The following is a 23,654-nucleotide window of genomic DNA, read 5'->3' on the forward strand; positions in this document are numbered from 1 at the left end:
GGAGAAGAGTGCGCGAATGTACCGTCTAAGGGGAATGTCAACCCCTAAATACCTCGACCAAATTGGAGGATTTCATGTCAATGTTTTGCTCCAGTCAGATTAGATGCTGCTAGGGTTTATTCCTTCGGTTCTGCCAACTCGGAACCATAGCTAGTCACATTGGGCCATATCCAAAGTTTTATCGGACTAACAACCGCGGTTTATAGCCGCACCCATGCTTAGGGCTCCTGAACGCCTCACTCACTCCGGCTTTAGACCCAAACTACCAAGGCTGGTGTGATAGCACATAAACTCTGCAAGACTGAGAGAACGACTTTCCACAAAACAATTGACATTAGTAACACTGGCCTGTGTTATCCAGTTTCAAATAAAACAAAAATGAAAAGACAGAAAATAAAGAAAAATAAGAAATAATTAAAAGTAGATAAAAATATGCAAAACAGAATAAAATGTACCACCCGATCATTACGCGATCACACGAGTCATATTTTTCTTCCCATCTCTTACCGGTGGGGTAAGAAATGGGTGGCTATACTGGACTGTTAAAAGAGAAAAAGAAGAGAGAGAGAGAGAGAGAGAGAGAGAGAGAGAGAGAGAGAGAGAGAGAGAGAGAGAGAGAGAGAATATGTTCAACCACAAAATGGTTTCGAAGAGAGAGAGAGAGAGAGAGAGAGAGAGAGAGAGAGAGAGAGAGAGAGAGAGAGAGAGAGAGAGAGAATATGTTCAACCACAAAATGGTTTCGAATTGTTATCATGCCATTAAGAGCTAATATAATAAACATAACACCCCATGCTACACTCTTTGCCAAGAACTGAACTCGACCATGCCACAAGATAAGATACTTTGAGTAAAGCAATTGCCGAATTCGTTTTAAAAACTTAAGTTCCACCGAGTGCATAGCCCAAACAAAATCAATTTTCAATTTGTTGACCAAATCTACATTTCCCCAACCCAAGAAAATCGGCCACATGCATCTTGATAAACAAATTGTCAACACCAAAAAAATCAATTGGTTCTATGATTGGCAACTTCTCAAGAATAGGCCCACATGCATCTTGTTTTTGTAACAAAGAGTGGAAGAAATCTACCTCGCTATTCATTTCTTCAGCGGTGAGAGGATCAAGGCATGGAAAACTCATAGGGACAGTTATAGCTTCCATGGGCTCCAACTCTTCAAAGATTGGTCCATAAGCATCCTGTTTAGCCAACAACGAATACAAGTAATCCATTTCAGCATCCATTTCCTTAGCGGTGAGAGGTTTTTCCAACGGATTTTCATAGTAGTAGCCCGACGTTTCAAGCATGTTCATCTCGTGAGCAAGGAGTAAGTCCTCCGAGGAAGAATTAAGATACGGGAGATCGAAAGAGACAACTTTAGCGGTGAGGCGTTTCCCCCCCGGATCATCATATAAAGGGCATCCACAAGAGAGGAAAGAACCTTCTTCTCTATTGGGGGTAGTTCTTTAAACTCTTCAAATTTTGGAGTCCAAAAGGTCATGGCACAAACTTCATCCTTATCGAGCAATGCACACAAATAACTCACTTCAGAAGACTCGAGAAATTTGGCCTCTTCGGTTGTAAGAGCAACTTCCAAAGGATCACTATAGAGCAACTCGTCCACGTGTTCTTCTACAAGAGTATCAATAAGGCTTACTTCATTCACGTTCTTGTCATCTCCCATTTGACTGCCCACATTAAAAATATTGATCTCCATCTTCATGTTACCGAAGGTCATATTGAGAAGTCTATTTCGACAGTTGATAACTGCATCCGCCGTGGCTAGAAAAGGTCTTCCAAGAATCACTGGGGTCGAAGCAGCAGAAGAGTTGGTTGGATTTGTATCGAGAATCACAAAATCCACTGGATAAACAAACTTATCAACTTGCACTAGAACATCTTCCACTACTCCTCTTGGTACACGAACGCTTCGATCGGCCAACTGAAGTGTAGCACGAGTAGGCTTCATTTCCCCCAACCTAAGCTCTTGGTAAACAGAGTACGTAAGTAGATTAACGCTAGCACCAAGATCAAGTAAGGCTTGTTCGATACGCTTCCCTCCCATGGTAATCGCGATAGTAGGGCTCCCCGGATCCTTGTACTTAGGCACGATATTCATTTGAATGATAGAACTCACTTGCTTAGTAAGGAATATCTTCTTTTGAACATTAAGCTTCCGCTTCCGAGTGCATAGATCCTTAAGAAACTTAGCATATGATGGAATTTGCTTGACCGCATCCATAAGAGGAATGTTGATTTTCACCTGATTGAATAATTCATGCAAATCCGCATTGTAATTTGGTTTCGCCAAAGCCTTCAAACGATAAGGAAATGGTGCCGGTGTTGGAATAACATGAGAATCCAGTGCACTCTCCTTGTTCTTGCCTTTATCCTTTCCTTTTTCTTCAAGAATCTCCTTGCTTGGTTCCTTAGGAGATTCCCCAAAAATTGGAATTGAACGTTCGATAGGCGAGGGCAACAAGGTAGGTTCTGGAGGCATCACCACTTGATTATCCACCGTCTTGCCACTTCGAAGAGAAATAATAGCCTTTGCTTGCTAGGGAAAGTCACCGAATAGCTAGCAAAGTGAAGACCTTGAGAAGACGGATTAGAATTCAGTTGCGGATTAGGTTGAGGTTGAGTAGGAAACCCTTTCTTTTGTTGTAACAAACCCACCGTAGTTGTCAACTTCCCAAACTAATTTTTGATATCATTTATCATCTGAGTTTGTTGCTCATTAATGGCAGTTTGACCTTGTAAGAGAGCACTGAATTGATCTTTCCAAGAACGCTTTGGTGGTTGTTGTTGAAACTGTGTAGGTGGTTGCTGAAATTGGTTTGCATGTGGGAACGGAACAGAGGGAGCAAAATCAGGCGGATCTTGAGCTTGAGGGAAACGGAAAGCATTCTGAGGTTGTTTCCAAGGTAATTGAGGAGCGGGGGTGGAACATGAGAAGAACTTCCTTCATTAGGTTGATTCCATCGAAAAGCTGGATGTTGTCTTGTCCCCGGATTATAAGATTGAGAATAAGGGTCAAAAAGTTGCACTACATGTATTTCTTCCGGAGCAATCTCATTAATCACGTTCTTAAGAGCAGGAATGTTGGGGCACGCCTCGGTAGCATGGCCCACAATCTCACAAATAACACACACTTCCTCCACTTGGCGTACTGCTTTCACCTCCTGAGATTGAGCACTCTTCAATTCCAACTTATCAAGCTTCCGAGCAATCTCTTCCAATCGTGTTTCAAAAGCTGTATGCTCCGCAATAGAGAATTTCCTTGAATCGGTAAGGCCTTGATTGAACATCGCTCTATCTCTTAGATCTACAAATTGCCAAAACTGGGTCTTCTCAGCTAGTGATTCATAGTAATCCCAAGCATCCTTCAGTGTCTTCCCCATAAAATCACCTCCACCCATAATATCCAGAAGCTGTTTACTCTCTTGAGAACACCCTGTGTAGAAATAGTTAACTCTGAGATACAACAAAAGGTTGTGATGAGGAACCGACATAAGCAAGTCCTTATATTGCTCCCAATACTTGTGGTAAGTCTCTCCATCCCTTTGCTTGAAACATTGAATCTGATCAATAAGTAACTTTGTCCTGCTGGCTGGAAAGAATTTAATGGTGAAAGCATCTTGGACTTCTCCCCAGTTACGCAAAGATCGAGGCTTCAAAGAATTGAACCATTGTTTTGCCTTGTCCTTGAGAGTGAATGAGAACAACTTCAGGCGGGCTTGATCAAGTTGCCCTGGAACGGTAACGAAAGAATGTAGAATATTCTCGAACTCACGGATATGCAAATAAGGATCCTCCAATTCTCGCCCTCGAAATTCTGGAATTATTCGAAGATACTCAGCTTTGAATTCAAACGTATTCCCAGCAGTTGGAGTCGGAATAACGATAGGTGATACTTGAGGAGCCCATTCTGGATTCAGATAATCACATAAGGTACGAAGTGGAGCTTCTTCGGCCATTGGGCCTTTGCGATTGCGATTTAGTTTGCGAGGCGGAGAGTGGGCAGGATACGCCTTGGCAATGCTACGGATTCTTGGCGGCGAAGAAGAACGATGAAGCCGATTGGAAATTGGGCTTCGATAAACAGTCATAAACAAAGACAAATGCTAACTGTAGGGAGGTATTCCCGAACAGGTACAAAACGAGCCCGAGCACGGTCAAAGAAAAGGTCAACGCATTATGGACCAGTGATATGAGAAGTCAATGGTCCAGAGAGGCTGTACGATTCTCGGTGCAATAACACGAGACGTTATTGGACCGAATATAAGGAAAAAATTATAAGAGATGCCACTGTTCAAGAAACTTGTTCGGCAAGAGAGAGCCAAACAGGAGGAGAGCTCCTTAGAAAGGATATGGTCCAAATTGTTTCCTTAGGACCAGTTACATGTGAAGTAACTGGTCCAGGCCGTCTGTTCGGCCATGAGATGGCCGAACAAAGAGAGAAGTCCTATTGAAGGGAACATTCTAGAAGGGTCCAGAATCACTGGTATTCCGTTAAAGGATGAGATCCCAAGAATATAGGATCTAAGAAAGATACCCAACGAGTATGGGATGGTCGGCTTGTTATGGAAAGAGTCCTACAAGGATTAAGGAAATAAACTGATAAAGGAAACGAGAATCCTTGATATCTTGGGTTTCCTATACGAGTTAGGAATCCTAGGGCAACACGGATGCTTGGCCAGCAAGCATACGCAAATCTATAAATATGAGGTAAACCTAGAGGCAAAAGGTATGCAATACACTGCATTCTATTTGCTTTCCTACTGATAATTAGGGTTTGATTGCTAGTACGTGATACTAACAAAGGCATCGGAGGGCCTTTGCCACGAGAGGCAAAGGTGCGCTCACTCCTTGTCTGTTTTGCAGGACAAGGGTTTCATTGACAAATTAGGGTTACATTCAAGAGGCACGTGAAGCCGTAGCATTCCAGTGCTGATCAAAGCACTACTTGAATTTGTCCACCTACACTAACTAACTACCAACAAACTACCAAACTGGAGGGGCTACGCCGCCACCTCTTCTCAGCAAACAGAATATGCGAGGGGTTATGCCACCACATCGGCTAAGCAATGCAATCAAATTTAATCTAACTAACTAAATTAACTAACTACACTAACTAAGAACAAACTTGATATTTAGCCTGGTTTCGTTACACCACAGGTTTGGCATGAAACCAGGTTAGAGGTATCCACAAAACTAAATTCGAACTACTAACACATAAGCTACTAAACTACTACTACTACTACTAGACGAAAGTGAGGAACTTACAGTGGTTTGTCGAACCTCTAAGAAAGCCATAATAATAAATCCCCGGCAACGGCGCCAAAAATGCTTCGTTTGTCGATATATCAAATAAGATCACCCCAAGCGTAGGGTATAAGCGTCCAATTGAAGCATAATAATTCGGAAGATCGGGATCGCACCCACGGGAATAATTAATACGGCTTTGCTGGATTTGTAGATGTAAGCACGGGTTTTCAGTTTTTAGGCAGCCAACTTGGTTTTACGTTTGCGATGGAAAGTAAAAAAGGCTAAATTAAAAAGCGAATAAACTAGGATAAAAGCAGGTTAGGTCTAGGAATTACTGACACCCACTACTCGAGTTGAACTACATTTTTTACCCAATTACACGGTTTAAGATACTCAATTAAGGTTCCCAAACCGGAAAATAAGATGGTTTGATTACCAAACTAGCTCTAGAATTTATTTAGCAAATGACTCGTGCGACAGATCTCTAAGCATTATGTGTAGTAAGTAGGCGATGCTCTTACCTACACATGATCAAGGAGATTAACACCTTAGCAATTTGATAAATAAATCCGAACCCCACATCGATTTTTGAACCAAAAATTCAAACTTTATTGGTGAAAAATGTAATTTTTACTTGAGTCATGAGGTACTAATCACCCCATGACCTAACCTTGGAAAACTATTCACACATATCTATGAAGATAAGAGCAAGCAAAAATCTACGTAGCATAATTGAAATAACAACACTAGAAGAAAATTAGATTAAACGATAGATCGGAGTAGCAGCTACAACTTTAATGAAGACGAAAGCAACAAAAACTAACTAATTAAGAAAGAAAATTAAAGATTCAAAGCTGGAAAAGAAGAACAACCCAGAACAATTCACAATCTAGATCTAGATCTAAAATGATGCAATCCCATCTATTCTACTTCAAGGTACCCCAGAATATTCTTCAGAAGATGCTTCAAAATTACCCTCCGAGACTCTCGGCATTGATTGCGAAGGCCTTAAGCTGCTGTGCTAATGGCCTCGGTATCGATGGAATGAATTGTTTCCCATCGATGGCGAGGCAGTTAGGAGCTGGGCGTGGATTGCTCGGTACCGATTGAAGTTGGTTTGGTCCATCGATGTCGAGCCGCTTAAGTTGAACTGTTTGAACCCTTTGGCACCGATGGAATGAATTGTTTCCCATTGATGGCGAGCCTTCTATCTTCAGCACTTTGTCATTTGGTTGCTGCCTGGGCCATGCTTTGCCTTGGTGAGCCGTCGCGTCGCTTTCGTCTCTTGGCATCCCTTATGCCGTGAAAACTCCTGTTATTAGGAAAATTCCTACAACACAAACTAAACTACTTTTTGAGCAAAAGCAATTAAAACAACTAAATTAACGAAAAAAATAACAAAAACTAGACAACTTGCGCACCCTTAATTGTATTATTGGGTGCTTATCAATTGCCCACAGCCCCTGTTCTTCGTTTTGTCTGTGGGAAAAAGTGCCGACTCGGCAACCCCCGTACGTAATCCTCTTTTTTTTCCTGCAGTCAGTACACCACTGACTTATATAGGTTAATTTAGGGTTTTAATCTCCTAATAACATAAAAGACCCTTGGACTTCACATTATAAGACATTAGCCATTAAACTTCGAAGGACTTTGCATTTTGATCCTAAACTTCTATAAATTCTTCTCTTTTCCCAAATTCTCGGACAATGGGCTCGAACAACCTATAAACATAAAAACACATAATAAAAATCAGTTAACAAAAATAAAGAACTAATAAATGTAGATTGGAGGGCCAAAATATGTATATTTTGGCACTTATCACTCAGGGTGACTGATTGTCATTTGCCAACAATTCCTCTGTCACCACCTTCTTCGAGTGCCAACGTCGATTCGACCACGGTGCCACAACTATTTCAACTCACTTCTCACCGTCCCCGTTACCACCACTTGACACCTTTCGTCCACCGCCATCCCGTCCTCTCGTCGGCACATACATTTAGGACCGGTCCAAGGTCAAGCCCCGAGAGGCTGCGACCTTGGGCCTCCAATTTTTTGGTCTAAAATAGGGCTCCAAGTCAGGAATAGTATATATATTTACTAGCCTAAAATCTACCAAATCCTACCCTTTGTGGCAGTGGTAAGGCGCTTGTGCTTTTAACCTCAAGGTCATGTTTTCAAACTTTGGGTGTATCATCCTTTTTAGTGGTTGAAAAGTGAACTTTTTGTGGGAACTCTCTCTTAAGATTCAAACCAAACCACAACTACTGTTACTTCCATTGGTTCCACAAAGCTCGCATCACAAAACCAATCACAATGACAAACTATTATAACAACACTTTTTACATTGAAATGCAAGAATCCTTGTATAAATTTTTACCTTCTTGTTTCATTTTTTTTTCCTTCAAAAGTTCAAATTTGATAAAACTAACAAGAAAAATAATGCCATTTGGTGGGTGTGTGTGTGTGGCAAACCAATATATATACAAGATCTAAATTGCTCTTATCGATACAGGGCAAACCACTTCTTATAAGGGCGCCCTTACCGTATTACGGTAAGGGCTTCCCCTTTTCTCCCCTTTCCCAATCAAATTTCGATGATCCGAGCCGCTCAATGTGTTCAGAACGTGATTTTAAGGGTACCCGCGAGAAATCAACAAAAAAAAAAGACTGGGAAGGGCTTGATTTGAGCAGTTTTTATTTGAACCGTTCGATAAAATACAAACAAAAACTGCTCGGATCAAAGCCCTTTTCGGTCTTTTTTTTGCTGATTTCTCGCGAGTACCTTTAAAATCACGTTCTAAACACATTGAGCGGCTTAGATCATCGCAAATTGGTCGGGAAAGGGACGTCCTTACCGTAATACGGTAAAGGCGCCCTTATAAGAAGTTTTGTGTATATTTATATTTTGTGTATTTGGACTATGTGAACTGTGTAGTGATTTTTGTGAACTATGTGTATTGGAGCTATGTGAACTGTTTGTGTTGGGGCTATGTGAACTGTGTATTTTTGGTTATGTAAACTGTGTGATGGACTACGTAAACTATGTGTATTAGGGCTATGTGAACTGTGTATTTTTCAGTTCTCATAACCTAGTTCTCATAAGTAATTCTCATAGCCAGTTATTATAGGTAGTTCTCAATTATCATAGGTAGTTCTCATAAGTAATTCTCATAGCTAGTTATCATAGGTAGTTTTCATAGCCAAGGGTATTTTTATCCAAATTAATATGGGTTAGGACTATTTTAAAAAGATTGGGTAGAAATAATATATAGATGACTATTTTAAAACCAAAGCTAAAAAAACAAGGGGCCGGTCTCTAAAAACCCATTTTGTAAGTTAATGGATAAAAATTCGTACATTTTTCATCTTTACCCTAAGAGCATCTGCGCGCAATGGGTTTGGTATATTTGTATGTTAAAATGTGTATTAGGATAAAAATAAGTCTCATAAATGTGTGCTAGACATTGCTAAAGTAGGAGTGTGTTAGAATATCCGCAATGAGTTTAGTAAATACGTGTGTTAAAATGTTTGTTAGGATATAAAATGAGTCCCACAAATGTGTATTATGAGTAGTGGGCATTTACATTTTATGGTTGGAGTTCGAATTTATAAAGATGAGACTCACTTATTGTTTGTTAGCATCTTTGCCAAACTTGGCACACATGCTAGCATACTATAAGATTTATCACACTCTAACACACAAAATAATAAAAGCATTGTGGCACAAAAAATACATTTTTGTTTACTAAGTCTTTGTATACACAATTAAAACATTAGTTACCAAACCCACTGAGGATGTTTTTAAAGTAGATTTCATTTTAAAAAGTTAGTGAGTAAAAATGTAATGAAGATGTTTCCATAGATGGTAAGTAGAAAAAGTAGATTTAAAAATTGATATGAAAAATGTAATGATGATGATATCTGCTTAATAATCTTGGAGTTAAGAAGTTAAATACTTAAAAGAGACGGATGAAATATTAAAAAAATAATCCAAAGTTATGAGGAGATGACCCTCTCTTTTTTTTGAAAAAGAGAAATGCTAAAGAGACATGTATTGCTTGGCGAAAATTTTGAGAGAAATATTGAGAATAATAATGGGAGAGAAATCGATAGTAAAAAATGAGAGTAATAATTAAAATAACATAAAGAAATAGTCACTGCTAATTCTGCAAACAAACCGAAAGGCCAATAGGTGCAATGTAGGCCTCCCCCTTTATGGGAAAATGACGACTAATGACGTGTTTTGATAATTAATACCTATCAATGATATTTTCAGCATTAATAAATATTCTGAGCATATTCTTGGCGGGTATTAATTATCAAAACATATCCTGGGTCGTCATTTTCCCTTTTTTTGTCAGATGTGTGGGCCTTTGATTATTGTAATATAATGTGCAGTTAAATAGAAAAAGAAAAATAAACAGTACGTGTTTAGCTTAGCCATCTGATAATTTTTTTTTTAGGAACATCCGTTGCTTTTCATTTTGGGAAGTGATAATGTTAAAATTATTTTTATTTATGCTAAAACTATACTGTATAAAAGCCTTGTACCTGCCACATGGTACAACGTTTTTATGTACTACTATAATTTTAGTATAAACAAAAATATTTTTGGCATTAGTAACCCATTTGTTTTAGCTAGTACGGAGTAGCAAGAAGTGGTGGATTTGTAATTGACCCTCTTGGACAGGGGCTCCAGAGTAATCACATGGACATGGGAAATGGCAGTAATGGCAAAGAGCAACTCGATTGTTAAGAGAGGGAGAGGGAGAGGGAGAGGGAGAGAGATAGAGACATTGAAAAAGGGGGTGGGGTGGTGGACTGGCTGGAACATACTACAATAAATAATGGGGGAGAGGGCTGTAAAGTTGAAATGAATTGGGAGGTGTGTGCGCGGTTGGAAAATCCGCTGGCAGGCAGCGTTTTGGGCAATAGATTGATCATGAGTACTTTAAGGTCCCGTTCCAGAAATTTTTTTAAAAAATAAACAGTTTATTTTATATTTTTAAATTTAAAAATAAAGTAAATAAAAAATAATTTTTCAATTTTTTTTTGCATCTTATAAAAGATCTCGATAACAAGATCCATATTGCATATTTTTAGATTTCAATAAACTCATAATTTTTGAGCTTGAAATTGTCTTCTTAAAAAATAAAAACTTAATTTTGATTTCGGAACGGAGCCTAATACTACTGAATCTGAATGCGTGTGGGGAACTGAAAGTACACTGTTGATACGGAGAGCATCCAAGGTACGACAGTTAGAGCTAGCAAGGGTCAATTAGGGTAGACTACCCTAGGCTCCGTTCCAGAACGAAGAAAAAATTTTTATTTTTTAAGAAAACAATTTCAAGCTCAAAAATTATGAGTTTATTGAAATTTAAAAATATGCAGTATGAATCTTGAAAAAAATTAAAAAAATATTTTTATTTACATTATTTTTGAGTTTAAAAATGTGAAATAGGTTACTTATTTTTTAAAAAGATTTCTAGAACGGAGCCTAATTAAGTGTCGAGTTAATTGAAACACCGCCCAATTAAATACTGGGACAGTGTGTAGATCTTTGGATAACCCCAGCTGGATCAACCTTTGACCTAAAACGTTATTGTAGCTTAATAAACACTATCTTCGAACACACACACACAAAAAGAGGCTTAATAAACAGTGTACCAGAAAAGAATAAAAAAGAAAAATGTATTAATTAACCTGCGGCCCACTGCCACGTCAGGGACATGGTCGGAGCACGGGTTGGGAGCCGGTTCGGTAGACTTATTGAAAAACAATAAGTCTACACTTACCGACCCTTTTCCCCGATTTCTTTCCCGACGCTGATGTGGCGGTGGCCCCCACGTCAGCAGGTACAAAAAAAAAAAAAAAAAAAACCCGCTGAAATCCTAATTTTCCCCCAAACCAGACCATTTCCCCCAAACCCCCCATCTGGAAAACCAACGAAGAGAGAGAAGAGGAGGAGGACTAGCGACACCCACCACCACCGGTGACTCCCACCACCACCGTCTACCACCACCACCATCGGCTCCACCTCCGGCGACCAACCCTTCGCGAAAATCGCGACACCACGAGCACCGACGCCACCACCGACGACAAATCCCATCGCCAAGGTCTCTCGCTCTCTTTTTCATGCTTCTTTTCCTTTGTCTAATTTCTCTTTCCTGTATCGTCACACAAATCGAAATCCAATAGGGATTTGATACCCTCTCCACCCACATGGGTTTAGCTCATTTGCACAATAGGGGAAACCAACCCAATTACCTAGGTATTGATCCGATAATTATATAAACTTGGCATTTCAATTTCAGGTTTAAGGGAAAGAATGAAAACTTTATGTGATTGTGTAACTTGGTTGTGGTGGCACTTAATTTGCTTAATGATTCACCTCTGTATGCTTTCTTTGCAATTTTTAGTTCTTCCTAATTAGTTCTTGTCGGAGTTGGACAGTTTTTGCTTTCTACTAATTTTTGTTTTTGGTATCATTGTCCTATAGTTTGATTTGAGAAATGCATGATTATTAATGTAATGCAGGGTTGGACAATTGCAGTTTGTTTTTGTTCCTATTAAACTGGTGCCCCTGGACAATTGCATGATTATGGTGATGGGTGGTTTAATTCGATAATTGTGAAAACTATGTTGCAACATTGGTAAAATGAGTGGGGAACACAGCGGGAAAGTGTTCTTAGTTATTAGGTAAGTTTGGTTTCCATTTACTGTCTTGGTTCACAAGAAAATCACCCGAATCTTACTACAAATCTTTTATTGATCTGTGCTTTTCATTTTATTTAGAAACTGAAACAACTTCGGAAAACGGCAATGAAACATCCATATGGTGCTCGAGTGTTTTCTTTTCCTATAAAAGTATTCTTTTTGATTGTTTCGTCATTATAGTTTCTCACTCAAATACACTGATTTGGCGTATATCGTGATTGGTTGAACTACAGACTCAGTTGAGGGACTGAAAGACACAAGTTCACAGCATGAAGGGGCACTAAAGACAACTGCGCTACATGGAGAAAGTTCTGACCCCGAGGTAGACTTCGTAGACAGTTTTGTAGGTATTACAATGTTCAGTCAATTAATCTGCAGTCACTTTTTTATTAGCGTTTGGCAAATCGTTGCGTCATTGTTCATAATGAATCAAATGAACATTGTCTTTTCAAGTATTAGAGGGCTAGACATTTCGGATTACAAATTATCCATCCCATGCCTTACTTTTGCTTTTCATGGGGCTGCAGAATGTATGTTATTTTGGATATTCGATGAAGACTTTGACAGATGAAGATCTAAGATCCATGATAGCATCAACTCTTACTTACCGCATTGATCATCAGTAGGTCTTTCTACCAAACTAAGTGAAGGTGTAAACCAAGGAGGGATAACATACTACAAGTGGTGAAGAACCGAGGCAATGGTCAAGCAATTAAGTCCCAAGTTGTGCTCAGCATCATGGAGAATTGAAGATCCATTAGAATGGTCTATACGCAACTCAAACAAAGATGCTGAATCATTTGGCGGCGAAGAAGAGTAGCATCCTTTGATAGCAAATAAAATGGAGATGTAATTACTAGGTCTATTTGTCCTACAATTGAAATACAGGAATGTAATCTATTTTTGTTTTGCAAATGAGGTTTAAACCATTAGAGAGGAGAATGTACTCTTATTTATTTGCACGTGAATGATAATTAGTATGAGAATGACCCTACTTATTTATTTGGCTTGTGAATGGTGATTTAGAATGGGAAATGCCCGGCGTGGGCTTGTGTGTAACTTGATGCTATTCTTGTTGTTGTTCTAGTTGTATTGACTGAGACACGAGACATCGGGTTAGGACCAAAAATAGGGGAGACTCTGTCGAAATTTTTTCAAAACCTACATTTGGTTAACCTAGGAACCAAACTTACGTATTTCCATCAGACCATTGCAACTACATACTTTCAAATGCAAGGACCAAATTCAGAATAAATAATTTTAGGCTACATAAATAGATGATGTACACAAATTGAGTCAATATGGAAGAACTACATACTTTCAAAATTAGGACACGAAGTCGTGTCCGACACGCTTGCGATATGGATCAAGAGTTCCATTGCATACCAGAGATTCCATTTCATACAACATTAGCAAAATATATTTTAGATGATTACATGAAACAAAAACTGAAATGCATACATTATAAATTACTTTCCAACAAAATACAAGAAACTTTCTACATCAACAAGCAAGTCTTCTACTCTTTGCCGTTATCCTTTGCATTCAACATATCTGTAAAAGAGATTTTTCTTTCTTTCCAACCCTGCCCTTGGCTTTCCATTAAACTTGATTGCCCTCCTCCCCAAACTTGACTACTCGTGATACTTGATTGTCCTCTCCAAACTTCACTATTGAATAAACTTGGCATGTTGCTTTGTGAAGTTGGGAAGTTGGTAATAAATTGGTCAAAGCTTGCTCCGGTTCCGCCTTGTGCCATATTTGGGAGGATGGCTCCGCCTTGTGCCATACTTGGAGAAAATGGGAGGATAGCTCCGCCTTGTGCCATAGTTGGTTGCATATTATGGAGCATCATGTTGGGCCACATAAATTGCCCCATGTAGCATGGGTAACTCTGGCAAAAAATAATCAAGTTTAACATGAAACATAATAAAGGTATTATAGTACGAACTTAGCAAAAAGAAAAGTTTCTTACATTTACATTTCCAACACTCTCTTGTGTCCCAAACACATGGCCATCTGCAATATTCTCAATCTCCTGAAATTAGTAAAAAAAATATAACTAGTAAGCATCCAAGTTAGGTATATGTCCATAAAGTAAGCAACAAATGAATATAAACTTATACCTTCGTTTTTTCATTAGACAATGTCTTCTTTTTTGGTTCTCTTTTCTTCTTACCAATTTTTTCAACAAAACCTTGCTTTCTTTTAGACGTCGGTCTCCCTTTTCGACGAAGAGGTTTTGGGTCAAGGATGATCTTACTCTCTTTGGAAGCTAGAATTTCATCTCCAAATGGAAAGGAATCATTAGGAGTACCGAAAACTATATTACTTCCACAAACAACCGAAGATTCAACTAATTCTTGTTTTAGCTCCCGTAGCCGTCCCATCACCTTAGCATACTTCTCTTCACAATCTTCCGCCAAATCGGCAACCTCATTAAAGAGATTGCACATGTTGTCATACCGACGTGCTTGAATTGTCCTTGATGAGTTATCGTAGTTGATTCGAATTTTGGTGTGGACCCTCTTCACATCTTTTCTCCATCTTTTCAAGACATACTTATCAGGTACTCTTTGAATTCCCCTATCATGGAATACTATCAGTTGATGTCTACACACCATTCCTTTAAACTCAAACAATCGACAATTACAATTGGCTTCATTGGTCTCACCATTAAAATCGACGATAAATGACACACGTTTTCTCTTTTTCTCTTCTTCATATGTAATCTACTCTTTTACCTCATACTCTGACCAAACATCATCCCTTGTTTTTTTTTCATAAGAACACTTAAGTTTCCCAACAAATTCATCTTGAAACTCTTTCGCCTTCGCATTCGTGTAAGCACTTTGAAATTGATTCTCTAACCCATCTTCAATTATGCATGGGATGTAAGATTGCGAACTTTTCGTATCTTCATTTTTTTCATTGTCTACCTTTCTCGCCAATGCATTCTTATATTGCTCGACAAATTGCTTCAAGGTCGTTTTCGAATTGATGTAATCGTCAAAATAAGAATTCATGCTCTCACTTCTTTGTGTGGATGACATTCCCGCCCAAAATACATCTTTCACAAAAGCCAGCACCCATCGGTTCCTCTCTAAGTACAACCCATGTAACCATTCATTATCTTGAAGTTCGTACTTTTTGATAAACACCTCCCAAGCATCCTCAAATTCATCTTTTGTAAGTGAATCATAAACCACACTGTGCAAAGAAGGTGAAATTGATTTATACGCATCGTACTTTCCTAACTTTTCTGGCACCTTTTTCAAGATATGCCATATGCACCACCGGTGTCGGGTGTTAGGAAATACGTCTTCTATAGCATTCTTCATGGCCATACATTGATCGGTAATAATTGCTTTAGGAGCACAACCCCACATGCACGTCATCCAAGTCTTAAATAACCATGAGAATGACTTGGTGTCTTCATGAGATATGAGTCCACATCCCAATAATACCGATTGACCATGATGATTGACGCCTACAAATGGAGCAAAAGGCATGTCATACTTGTTTACCAAGTATGTTGTGTCAAATGTCACAACATCACCAAATTCCTTACAAGCCGCCCTACTCCTTGCATCAGCCTAGAATACATTCATCAATCGACCCTTATCATCCAAATCCATGGCAAAAAAGAAGTCAGAATTGTCAGCTTTCATCTTCATGAAATAACTATGCATCGCCTCAGCATCTCCTTCAACAAGTAATTTATGTCGCTTAGTATTCAAATAATTTCGGCAATCCTTCTGATTATATTGAAGGTTATCATGTCCCCCCGCCTGAATCTGAAGTGAGTCATAAGTCTTATACAATGGAATCCCAGCTTTATCATTCAATACGAGCTTTCTTTTCACATGTTCATCAAGAACCCTATTGCTTTTGTAAAACTTGGACTTTCCTGGGCTATATTCATGATTGTGCTCCAAGGCAACCCGATTTAACCTCCACTTTCCATCCGGACATATAGCAAAATTAAGACGTGCTGGACACTCAATTTTTGTTTGTGGCCGTGGTTTGACCGGATTGGTTGTTTTGACCTTTGCCTTTCCACCGCGACAACATTGAAAAGTAACATTCCTTAAGTTTCCATCTCTTCCCTTCTTGCTAGTTCTTTTAGCCACAGCAAACCCATTTTCTTTAGCATATCTTGAGTAATATAGATAAGCATCATTTGGTGTGTCGAATATCATTCCCTCATTCGGTTGCTCAACTCTATCTTCAAAATTTTCTGTTTCCTCTTTTCCATCTTCATTAGTACATATCTCATCACACTCCTTTTTTGAAGAACCACTCGATACATCGTCTTCATCTTCATTGTATCCATTTCATACCTCCTCTTTCTCATTAGAATCTATCTCATCTTGATTCGATGATCGTGGAGGCATTGTCGAAGGAATAGAATTTGGCGACATTGGAAACATCACCTACATGTTGAACAATTAACTAAGGTCGATAAGTATTATCACAAGATAGGACACCAAATCAATAACAACTTCATTAGACAAAAAAAGACGGCCAAGTCATGCATCATTTTCACAACAAAATCAAAAATTTCACCAATAGGCATCAATAATTTCAGTTAAACAAAATCTCTAATTTCAGTTAGACAGAAAACCGACTCTAATTTCAGTTAAACAGGAACCGCTAGATTAAATAAAATGAAGAATTGGTTTTAGCCTTTTAGGATTAATGCTAAGTCTTCACAGTTAAAATAAACTCATATTGATACACCAATTTCTGTGGGTTAATGCCAAGTCTTCACAACTAAAAATTAAACTCAAATTGATACACCAATTAAGGCATCTAAAATCTCTCACTTTCAAGCCACCACAAATCTCGTACTTACGCCACCATCGGGCTCCGGTATCAATCTTAGGCTTAATGAAAAACTGCTAATTCCATCATTCCAAACAAGCCCATTATTCATTCTATAGGCTAAATCCACAAAAAATAACCATCAAAATTCCCATTGTTCATCACTACAAGTCTACAAGAGTCCCACAAAAAATAGCCATCAAAGACATAGATCAAAGTTCTTCAAACACTTAACCAAAATGACAAAAAATATACTCTCAAATCCAAGGATTGAAAAGCAGTTTTGTAAAGTCAGAAATTAAAAATTTGCAACAAAAAATCATCGATTTATCAATAAGGACCTTAATTTAGCGAATGTGAAATTATCAATATTCTGTCCAAAAGGACAACGGAATCCTAAAACAGTACTAATTCATTGAATTAGAAGAGAAGTTCAACAAGAATGATAACAAGCATTAAAAAAATGGAGACTTGTAGATGTACACAAATGGTGCTCGTGGTGTCGGTGCTTGTGGTGTTGCAATTTTCGTGAAGGGTTGATCGCCGGAGGTGGAGCCGGTGGTCGTGGTGGTAGACGGTGGTGGTGGGTGTCGCCGGTGGTCCTCCTCCTCCTCTTTCTCTCTGTTCGTTGGTTTTCTAGATGGGTGGGTTTGGGGCTTTGGGGGAAATGGTCTGTTTTGGGGGGAAAATTAGAATTTCAGCGGGTTTTTTCTTTTTTCCTGGGCAGCTACTGGCGTGGGGCCCACCGCCACGTCAGCGTCGGGAAAAAAATCGGGGAAATGGGTCGGTAAGTGTAGACTTATTGATTGAAAAAAGAATGTACGTATTAACTGATGATAATTCGTCTATTTTTTTATAATAATCACTCTCTTTTTATTCTCTTATGGGGTGAATTTAAAAAATTAACCTTTCATTTGTGTATCTTTTCACATTTGAAAGGACATCTTTGTAAATTTCTATACCACCAAAAAACAAAAAGGAGAGTGCGGTTATAAGTAAGTGTAGGGGTTCGATTTGACGGTAGATCTTGTTTGATAGATTTCATTAAGATCTTTTATACGGTGTAAAAAAAATCAAAAAATTATTTTTCATTTTTATTATATTTGAATTTAAAAATTGAAGAAAAAATACTTTTTAAAAAAGAAGGTTAGTTGGAACACCACCTCACTCAAACAATAGACATATTTTTCACAAATAGGAGCTGTGTGTTGAAACATTTTAAAAACAAATCACTTATGAGAGTAATCATGCAGGATATTAACCCGGCCCTTGATCGCAGTCACTTCTCAAATAGTCCACGGGGATTAAAGAAAGTGAAAAACAGCCGCCAAACACTGTATTAATTCATGAGAAAATTTTCTTTGTCGGGTGGATATATCCCATGTGGTACCTGTTCTGCACATTCGGGCTATCCAATACACTATTGGATGACTCGGATTAAAACCCTTTCTCCTCTTACCCCAACACTTTCTCTCTCATTTTTTTTTTCTCTAAATCCGAGCCATCCAAAAACGTAATGGATGGCTTGGATGCGCCGAGCGGGCACCACGTGGTACCCACTCTGCACTAAAAAAAATTCCATATTAATTAGTGCCAATGCAGTGCATTGTTGAAATATATATATATATATATATATAGAGAGAGAGAGAGAGAGAGAGAGAGAGAGAGAGAGAGAGAGAGAGAGAGCCGTGTATAGACCGTTGGTCGTGGTTACTTTCTTGCTCTACAAGGATATTGAACAAAGGTCAAGAGAGAATTACCAATACAACTTCGTTTCGTTTTGCTGATAAAAAGTAGAGAAAACCAAAAGTAATTCCATCTTGGCATGGCCATTGAACTTGGGCGGCTCTAACATCAAATACTCAGTAATGGGTTCAGAAATTTGCATTAGTGAAGGCACACAAATTAGTAAACTTAACTTGTACATTTATAGTTACTTAATCAACACATTTTTCGCCGGTAAAATAATAAATTGGATATATATACACACACTTGGGTCCGTGCCCCCACGAGATCCCACTTGGGTCCGTCCTTGCAAATACGCCGTGGTATCAATAATACTCCTACATACTACAATAAAAAAGAGTACTTTTACAACAAAATTTAATGACGAAATCCAAATTTCTTACAGGATCGATACTCCTATTGACAAGTAGACCCATATTTTGTCAAGTCCTCTTTCCTCACAAAAAAATGTAATATTTGGCGAGGAAATACAAATTTTTTTGACGAAAGATTACCTTTTGGTGAGAAAATAAGAATTTTGCCGCCAAATTTAAGACTAATTAATTTTTTACTATAAAAAAATCGTGTTATCTAAGATAAATAATGCATACATATTTATTATATATATTTTGTAGTTGAACCTAAATTCTAGAGCTGTCCTTGCATTTCGATATGTAACTTTGTCCTTCAGTCTGTGTCAGCAACATTTTTTAAGTGGGTTTAAGCCATTGATCAATGGTGGAGCCATTAAGGGGCTGGGATGGCCGAGGCCCCCAGGTGTTTTTTTTTGGTTTCAGCAAATTGATCTACAGTTCATTTTGGACCATCCCATTTGGATTCTAGCCCAGCTTTTTTTACCGTGCTGGACTTGGTCCATTATATTGTTTAATTTGAAGTCTAAGATCCTTGAATTTATTATTTTAGCCTTTTGTATTTAAAACTGGGGTCAATTTACATTCCAATCGCGCGCTGTTTTTCAAATGGCGCGTTGAACACTAGGGCTGGCGATCATCTCTCTCTCTCTCTTTGGATCTCTCTCTCGATCTCTCTGGATCTCTCTCTGGATCTCTCTCTCTTGATCTCTATCAGGTACGTCTCTCTCTCTCTCTCTCTCTCTCTCTCTCTCTCTCTCTCTCTCTCTCTCTCTCTCTCTCTCTCGTTGTTGATTTTTTTGCAAGTTATGGTTTAGTTTCGAGTTTGTGCGATTTTGACTCAGTTTTGAGTTTGTGCGATTTGTAATTGTACTATTTTTTGGAGTTTTGCAAGCTGTCATTGTTCGGTAATGCTGTTTGTTGATTTACTGGCACAATGATCATTTGTGTATTGGCATATTTGTATCTGTTAGTCTTTCTGTGTATCTGTCATGTTGTTTTTGTTCGTATGCTGTATTTGTATCTGTATCTATCAGCGTGATTTTGTTGGCATGTTTGTATCTGTTAGTCTCTCTGTGTTTCTGCATGTTTTTGTTCTGTATCTGTCAGCATGTTCGTGTATCTGTGTCCCTTTGTCTCTCTGTTTTGTTTGGTATATGCGTTTATATTTGTCCTGTTATACCTTTGTTTTCTATTTGTTTTTGCAGAGTAGGATTACTCTATTTCAATGGCTTTTTCGGTTATATTGATGTGCAAATATGGTGAAGTTATTCTAGTTGTCATGGCTACAAGAGGTTTTGGTTTCAATGATCTGGTGGAAAGCATTCATAAAAAGTGGCAGAATTTGGATAGTTTTGAGCTTTTTTATGCTGTCGCTGACCATCATAATTGCATTCTGGACAATGATGAATACTTTTGTAACATGATTGCATTAGCTGCTGCATTTGGTGTGACTTGTGTTGATGTATCTGTTGGGGTTATTTCTTCTTCTACCATTGAATGCGGTAAAAGTTTGGGTGAATGTGTTAGAAGTTTTGAATATGGTGAGTGTAGTACTTTTCAAGGAGAGGAAGAAGATCCGCTTGATGAATTTTGTCCTCATCATGAGACAGTGCGTCTTTCAGCCGATTGGGTTAATTTGCTTAAGTGTGTTGGTCAAGAGTTCAGAGATGGTGTAGATGATTTTAAGGCTTGTTTGTCTAAATATGCCGTTGAAGTTGGTTTCAAGTATAAATATCTGAAAAATGATAGATCAAGAGTAATGGCCGAGTGCTGTAAGAAGCTGGATGGTTGTACATGGTTTATTCACGCAACTTTAGAAAGATCGAATAATTTTTTTGTTATTAGGGAGTTTCACAAAGAGCACAATTGTATTGGTACGTTTTTTAGTTCAAAAAATTCTCGGATGACCTCAAAAATTATTGCCAAAAAAATTGTTGAGGAGGTTCGTTCGAAGCCATCTTATACACCGATAGAGTGTTTGAAACATTTTGAGGGACGATATGGTTGTTTGATTGGTTATTACCATGCATGGTTAGCAGTTGAGAAAGCAAATAAGGAGCTATTTGGTGATTTTCAATTATCTTTTGACAAACTCCGCTGGTATGCTGAGGAATTAAAGGAGAAAAACCCGAGGACTGTTATGGATGTGGAATATTGCAATGAAACTAATCGGTTTATAAGGTTTTTCCTGGCGTTTGATGCATGCATTAAAGGCTTCAACTATTGTCGTCCTATTTTGGCTGTTGATGGTACCTTTTTGAAGGGGAGATACAAAGGAACGCTTCTCTCAGCTATAGGAAAGGATGCCGATCAAGGTTAGTTACTATTTTTTGTTGCTTGTTGTATCTGTTAGTCTCTTGGTATCTCTGTCAGCATGTTCGTGTATCTGTTGACATGTTGGTTTTATTGGTATATCTGTGTATCTGTCTCTTTGTTTTGGTATATCTGTAGTTGATGCAGTTGATAATGTATTTTGTTGTTTGCTTTTGTTGAAGGATTAGGTTTTGTTGGTATATCCGTCTCTTTGTTTTGGTATATCTGTTGTTCAAACAGTTGATAATCTTTTTTTTTTGTTGTTGCTTGTTTTATCTTTTAGTCTCTTAGTATCTCTGTCAGCATGTTCGTGTATCTTTTGTTGATTTTGTTGTATCGCTTAGTCTTTTGACATATTGGTTTTGTTGATATATCTGTGTATCTGTCTTTTTGTTTGGTATATCTGTTGTTGATACAGTTGATATTGTTTTTTGTTGTTGCCTTTTGTTAGAGTAGGATTATTTCCTCTTGCTATCGGTGTTGTTGACTCTGAGACAGAGGCAAATTGGCAATGGTTTTTGGAGAAGCTGTCAACAGTTATTACGTGTTCTCGGCCTCTTATGTTCTTTACGGATCGTCACTCAGGTCTTGTAAAGTATGTGCCTACAGTTTTCCCAACTGGTTATCACTCTTACTGCTTGCAGCATTTGAAGGGAAACCTTAGGGATAAGCTTTCAGGTCGACTCTCAAATGGGTTTAGGGAGAAAGTAGTCAATCTTTTCAATGATTGCGCACATGGTCCTACTGTGATAACTTTCGCCAAGGCTCTTGAAGAGCTATGTACTGTTGGTGGAGCGAGTGCAAAGAATTTTGTTGAGTCATATCCGCTTGAGAGATGGGCAAACGTGTACTTTGAAGGTAGACGATATGGTGAAATGACTTCAAATGCAGCTGAGTCATTTAACAACCAGATTCTTAAATTCCGTCATTTGCCAATATGTGAGTTGGTTGATAAGGTAAGGGTGCTAATCATGGAGCAGATGTGTAACAGAAGACTACTATCAAACAAGTGGAGCAGCTATGTTTGTCCTGTAATGGAGAAAAAGTTGATTGACCGTTTCAATAAAGGTCGAACTTGGCATGTGGCAGCAGCAAACGATGATATTTTTGAGGTTTTTTCTCAGCCAACTGTTGTGGTTGATCTTAAGAAGAGGACATGCACGTGCTGTCGTTGGCAACTTCATCTTTTTCCATGTGTGCATGCTGTTACAGTTATTCAAAAGACAGAAAAACAAATGTACGATTATATTGATCCTTATTATACTATTGAGGCTTTCCAATTGTCGTATGAAGGTACTATAAACCCGGTCCCCACTCTTGGAGCTCCGTGATCACGAAAGAATTTACCATCATTCTTCCTTCTAAAATGAGGAGGCCACGTGGGAGGCCAAAAGTTGGGAGAATCCGATCAAGGGGTGAGAAAGTAAGGCAAATGTTGTGCGGGAGGTGTGGGAAGTTAGGCAAACACAACAGGAGGACTTGCAAAGAGGCCGTTGATTGATGATTCTTTAATTGCTATTCTTACGTTTTCTAGATATACTTTGTAATTGACTTTCATTTGGATATAAATCGAGGTGGTTCATTTACTGCAGTCATTTTGTGTATCTAATTGAATGTTGGTATAACCGTATCTGTTTTAAAAAGGTATATTGGTATATGTGTATCTTTTTTATGTTGGTGTATCTGTTTGTCTTTATGTTGGTATATTGGTGTATCTATATGTGTATGTCGGTATATCTGTTGGTGGTATGTCTGTATCTATTGCTGCGTTAGTGTATCTGAAAGATTTCCCTCAAACCATACATATGATTTTCATCATTGTCCAGAATGCACTTTGTAATTGACTTTCATTTGGGTATATCTGTTGGTGGTATGTCTTGTATAGGGGCAAGACATTCCAGATATGGTCAGGTGGATGCCTAGTGAGAATAATTTTACAAATGAAAAACTAGAGATATAAAGATTAATTCTACTTCAGTAAAGATCATAACCATTGTGGTCGAATTGTTTGGACAACAAAAAATATGTACAACTATTGGTATGGAAAATTCCAATTGTTTGGAGCCGAGTATATGCCTAAATTGCCAATCCATGCATTAGCTGCTTGCTTTTCCATTCTTCTGTTGACCATGTTCTGGGCTTGTCATTACATGTACAGACTAATTCTACTTCATAACCCTTGTCGTCCGGTTTGAGGATAACAGTTTACCACCGGACACCAAAAAAATATGTACACCTTGGTATGGACAAAAAAACTTTAATTCTTGAGCAAAAGTATATGCCTAAGCTGCCATTCCTTGCATTAGCTGGTTGCTTTTCCATTCTTCTATTGACCATGTTCTGGGCTTGTCATTCAAGAATATATGGACCAATTCAGTTCTGAATTTTTTCAAATTTTCCACAGTGAGATACGTTGGGACGAGCTTCTGT

At 38.3% G+C, this 23,654-nt stretch overlaps 3 protein-coding genes and 1 long non-coding RNA gene across 9 annotated transcripts; 2 read left to right on the forward strand and 2 right to left on the reverse strand.

Annotated features, from left to right (window-relative positions):
• Nucleotides 1–1,307: 1,307 nt before the first annotated feature.
• On the reverse strand, nucleotides 1,308–2,498 carry LOC131328395 (uncharacterized). Its single transcript, XM_058361342.1, has 3 exons — nucleotides 2,166–2,498; nucleotides 1,656–2,099; nucleotides 1,308–1,568 (listed from the first exon to the last, which is right to left on the reverse strand). The coding sequence occupies exons 1-3, from the start codon at nucleotides 2,496–2,498 to the stop codon at nucleotides 1,308–1,310; spliced, it is 1,038 nt and encodes a 345-aa protein (XP_058217325.1).
• An 8,697-nt stretch (nucleotides 2,499–11,195) lies between these two features.
• On the forward strand, nucleotides 11,196–13,045 carry LOC131328884 (uncharacterized). Of its 2 annotated transcripts, none has more exons than XR_009200568.1 (3): nucleotides 11,196–11,384; nucleotides 12,219–12,307; nucleotides 12,609–13,045. It is a non-coding gene; the product is annotated as an uncharacterized LOC131328884 (long non-coding RNA). The 2 variants fall into 2 exon arrangements; XR_009200569.1 differs by having other exon boundaries at nucleotides 12,612–13,045.
• A 373-nt stretch (nucleotides 13,046–13,418) lies between these two features.
• LOC131328885 (uncharacterized) lies at nucleotides 13,419–14,699 on the reverse strand. Of its 5 annotated transcripts, none has more exons than XM_058361847.1 (4): nucleotides 14,112–14,699; nucleotides 13,967–14,023; nucleotides 13,804–13,879; nucleotides 13,419–13,764 (listed from the first exon to the last, which is right to left on the reverse strand). In XM_058361847.1, exons 1-4 carry the CDS (start codon nucleotides 14,607–14,609, stop codon nucleotides 13,505–13,507), a joined length of 891 nt encoding a protein of 296 aa, XP_058217830.1. In that variant the 5' UTR covers nucleotides 14,610–14,699; the 3' UTR covers nucleotides 13,419–13,504. The 5 variants fall into 5 exon arrangements, with proteins under 5 accessions (XP_058217830.1, XP_058217828.1, XP_058217829.1 ...); XM_058361845.1 differs by having other exon boundaries at nucleotides 13,419–13,734; nucleotides 13,765–13,879; nucleotides 13,961–14,023; XM_058361846.1 differs by having other exon boundaries at nucleotides 13,961–14,023; nucleotides 14,112–14,698.
• A 5,491-nt stretch (nucleotides 14,700–20,190) lies between these two features.
• LOC131328396 (uncharacterized) lies at nucleotides 20,191–23,184 on the forward strand. Its single transcript, XM_058361343.1, has 4 exons — nucleotides 20,191–21,226; nucleotides 21,681–22,517; nucleotides 22,869–22,978; nucleotides 23,110–23,184. Exons 1-4 carry the CDS (start codon nucleotides 20,191–20,193, stop codon nucleotides 23,182–23,184), a joined length of 2,058 nt encoding a protein of 685 aa, XP_058217326.1.
• Nucleotides 23,185–23,654: the final 470 nt, after the last annotated feature.

The sequence above is a fragment of the Rhododendron vialii genome, chromosome 6a (genome assembly GCF_030253575.1).
Source record: "Rhododendron vialii isolate Sample 1 chromosome 6a, ASM3025357v1".
Lineage (NCBI taxonomy): Eukaryota > Viridiplantae > Streptophyta > Magnoliopsida > Ericales > Ericaceae > Rhododendron > Rhododendron vialii.

What these genes read in the sequence shown, in the direction of transcription:
- LOC131328885 (XM_058361843.1), bottom strand. Translation starts at nt 14,609, where the DNA reads ATGGTGTGTAGACATCAACTGATAGTATTCCATGATAGGGGAATTCAA. An exon ending in TGTCTAATGAAAAAACGAAG is followed by an intron (nt 14,024 to 14,111) that starts GTATAAGTTTAT and finishes TACTAATTTCAG; the next exon opens with GAGATTGAGAATATTGCAGA. An exon ending in AGAGTGTTGGAAATGTAAAT is followed by an intron (nt 13,880 to 13,960) that starts GTAAGAAACTTT and finishes ATTTTTTGCCAG; the next exon opens with AGTTACCCATGCTACATGGG.
- LOC131328396 (XM_058361343.1), top strand. Translation starts at nt 20,191, where the DNA reads ATGGCTACAAGAGGTTTTGGTTTCAATGATCTGGTGGAAAGCATTCAT. An exon ending in AGGAAAGGATGCCGATCAAG is followed by an intron (nt 21,227 to 21,680) that starts GTTAGTTACTAT and finishes TTGTTAGAGTAG; the next exon opens with GATTATTTCCTCTTGCTATC. An exon ending in TATCTGTTGGTGGTATGTCT is followed by an intron (nt 22,979 to 23,109) that starts GTATCTATTGCT and finishes TGTCTTGTATAG; the next exon opens with GGGCAAGACATTCCAGATAT.
- LOC131328395 (XM_058361342.1), bottom strand. Translation starts at nt 2,498, where the DNA reads ATGCCTCCAGAACCTACCTTGTTGCCCTCGCCTATCGAACGTTCAATT. An exon ending in CTCGGAAGCGGAAGCTTAAT is followed by an intron (nt 2,100 to 2,165) that starts GTTCAAAAGAAG and finishes ATCGTGCCTAAG; the next exon opens with TACAAGGATCCGGGGAGCCC. An exon ending in ATGACAAGAACGTGAATGAA is followed by an intron (nt 1,569 to 1,655) that starts GTAAGCCTTATT and finishes ACAACCGAAGAG; the next exon opens with GCCAAATTTCTCGAGTCTTC.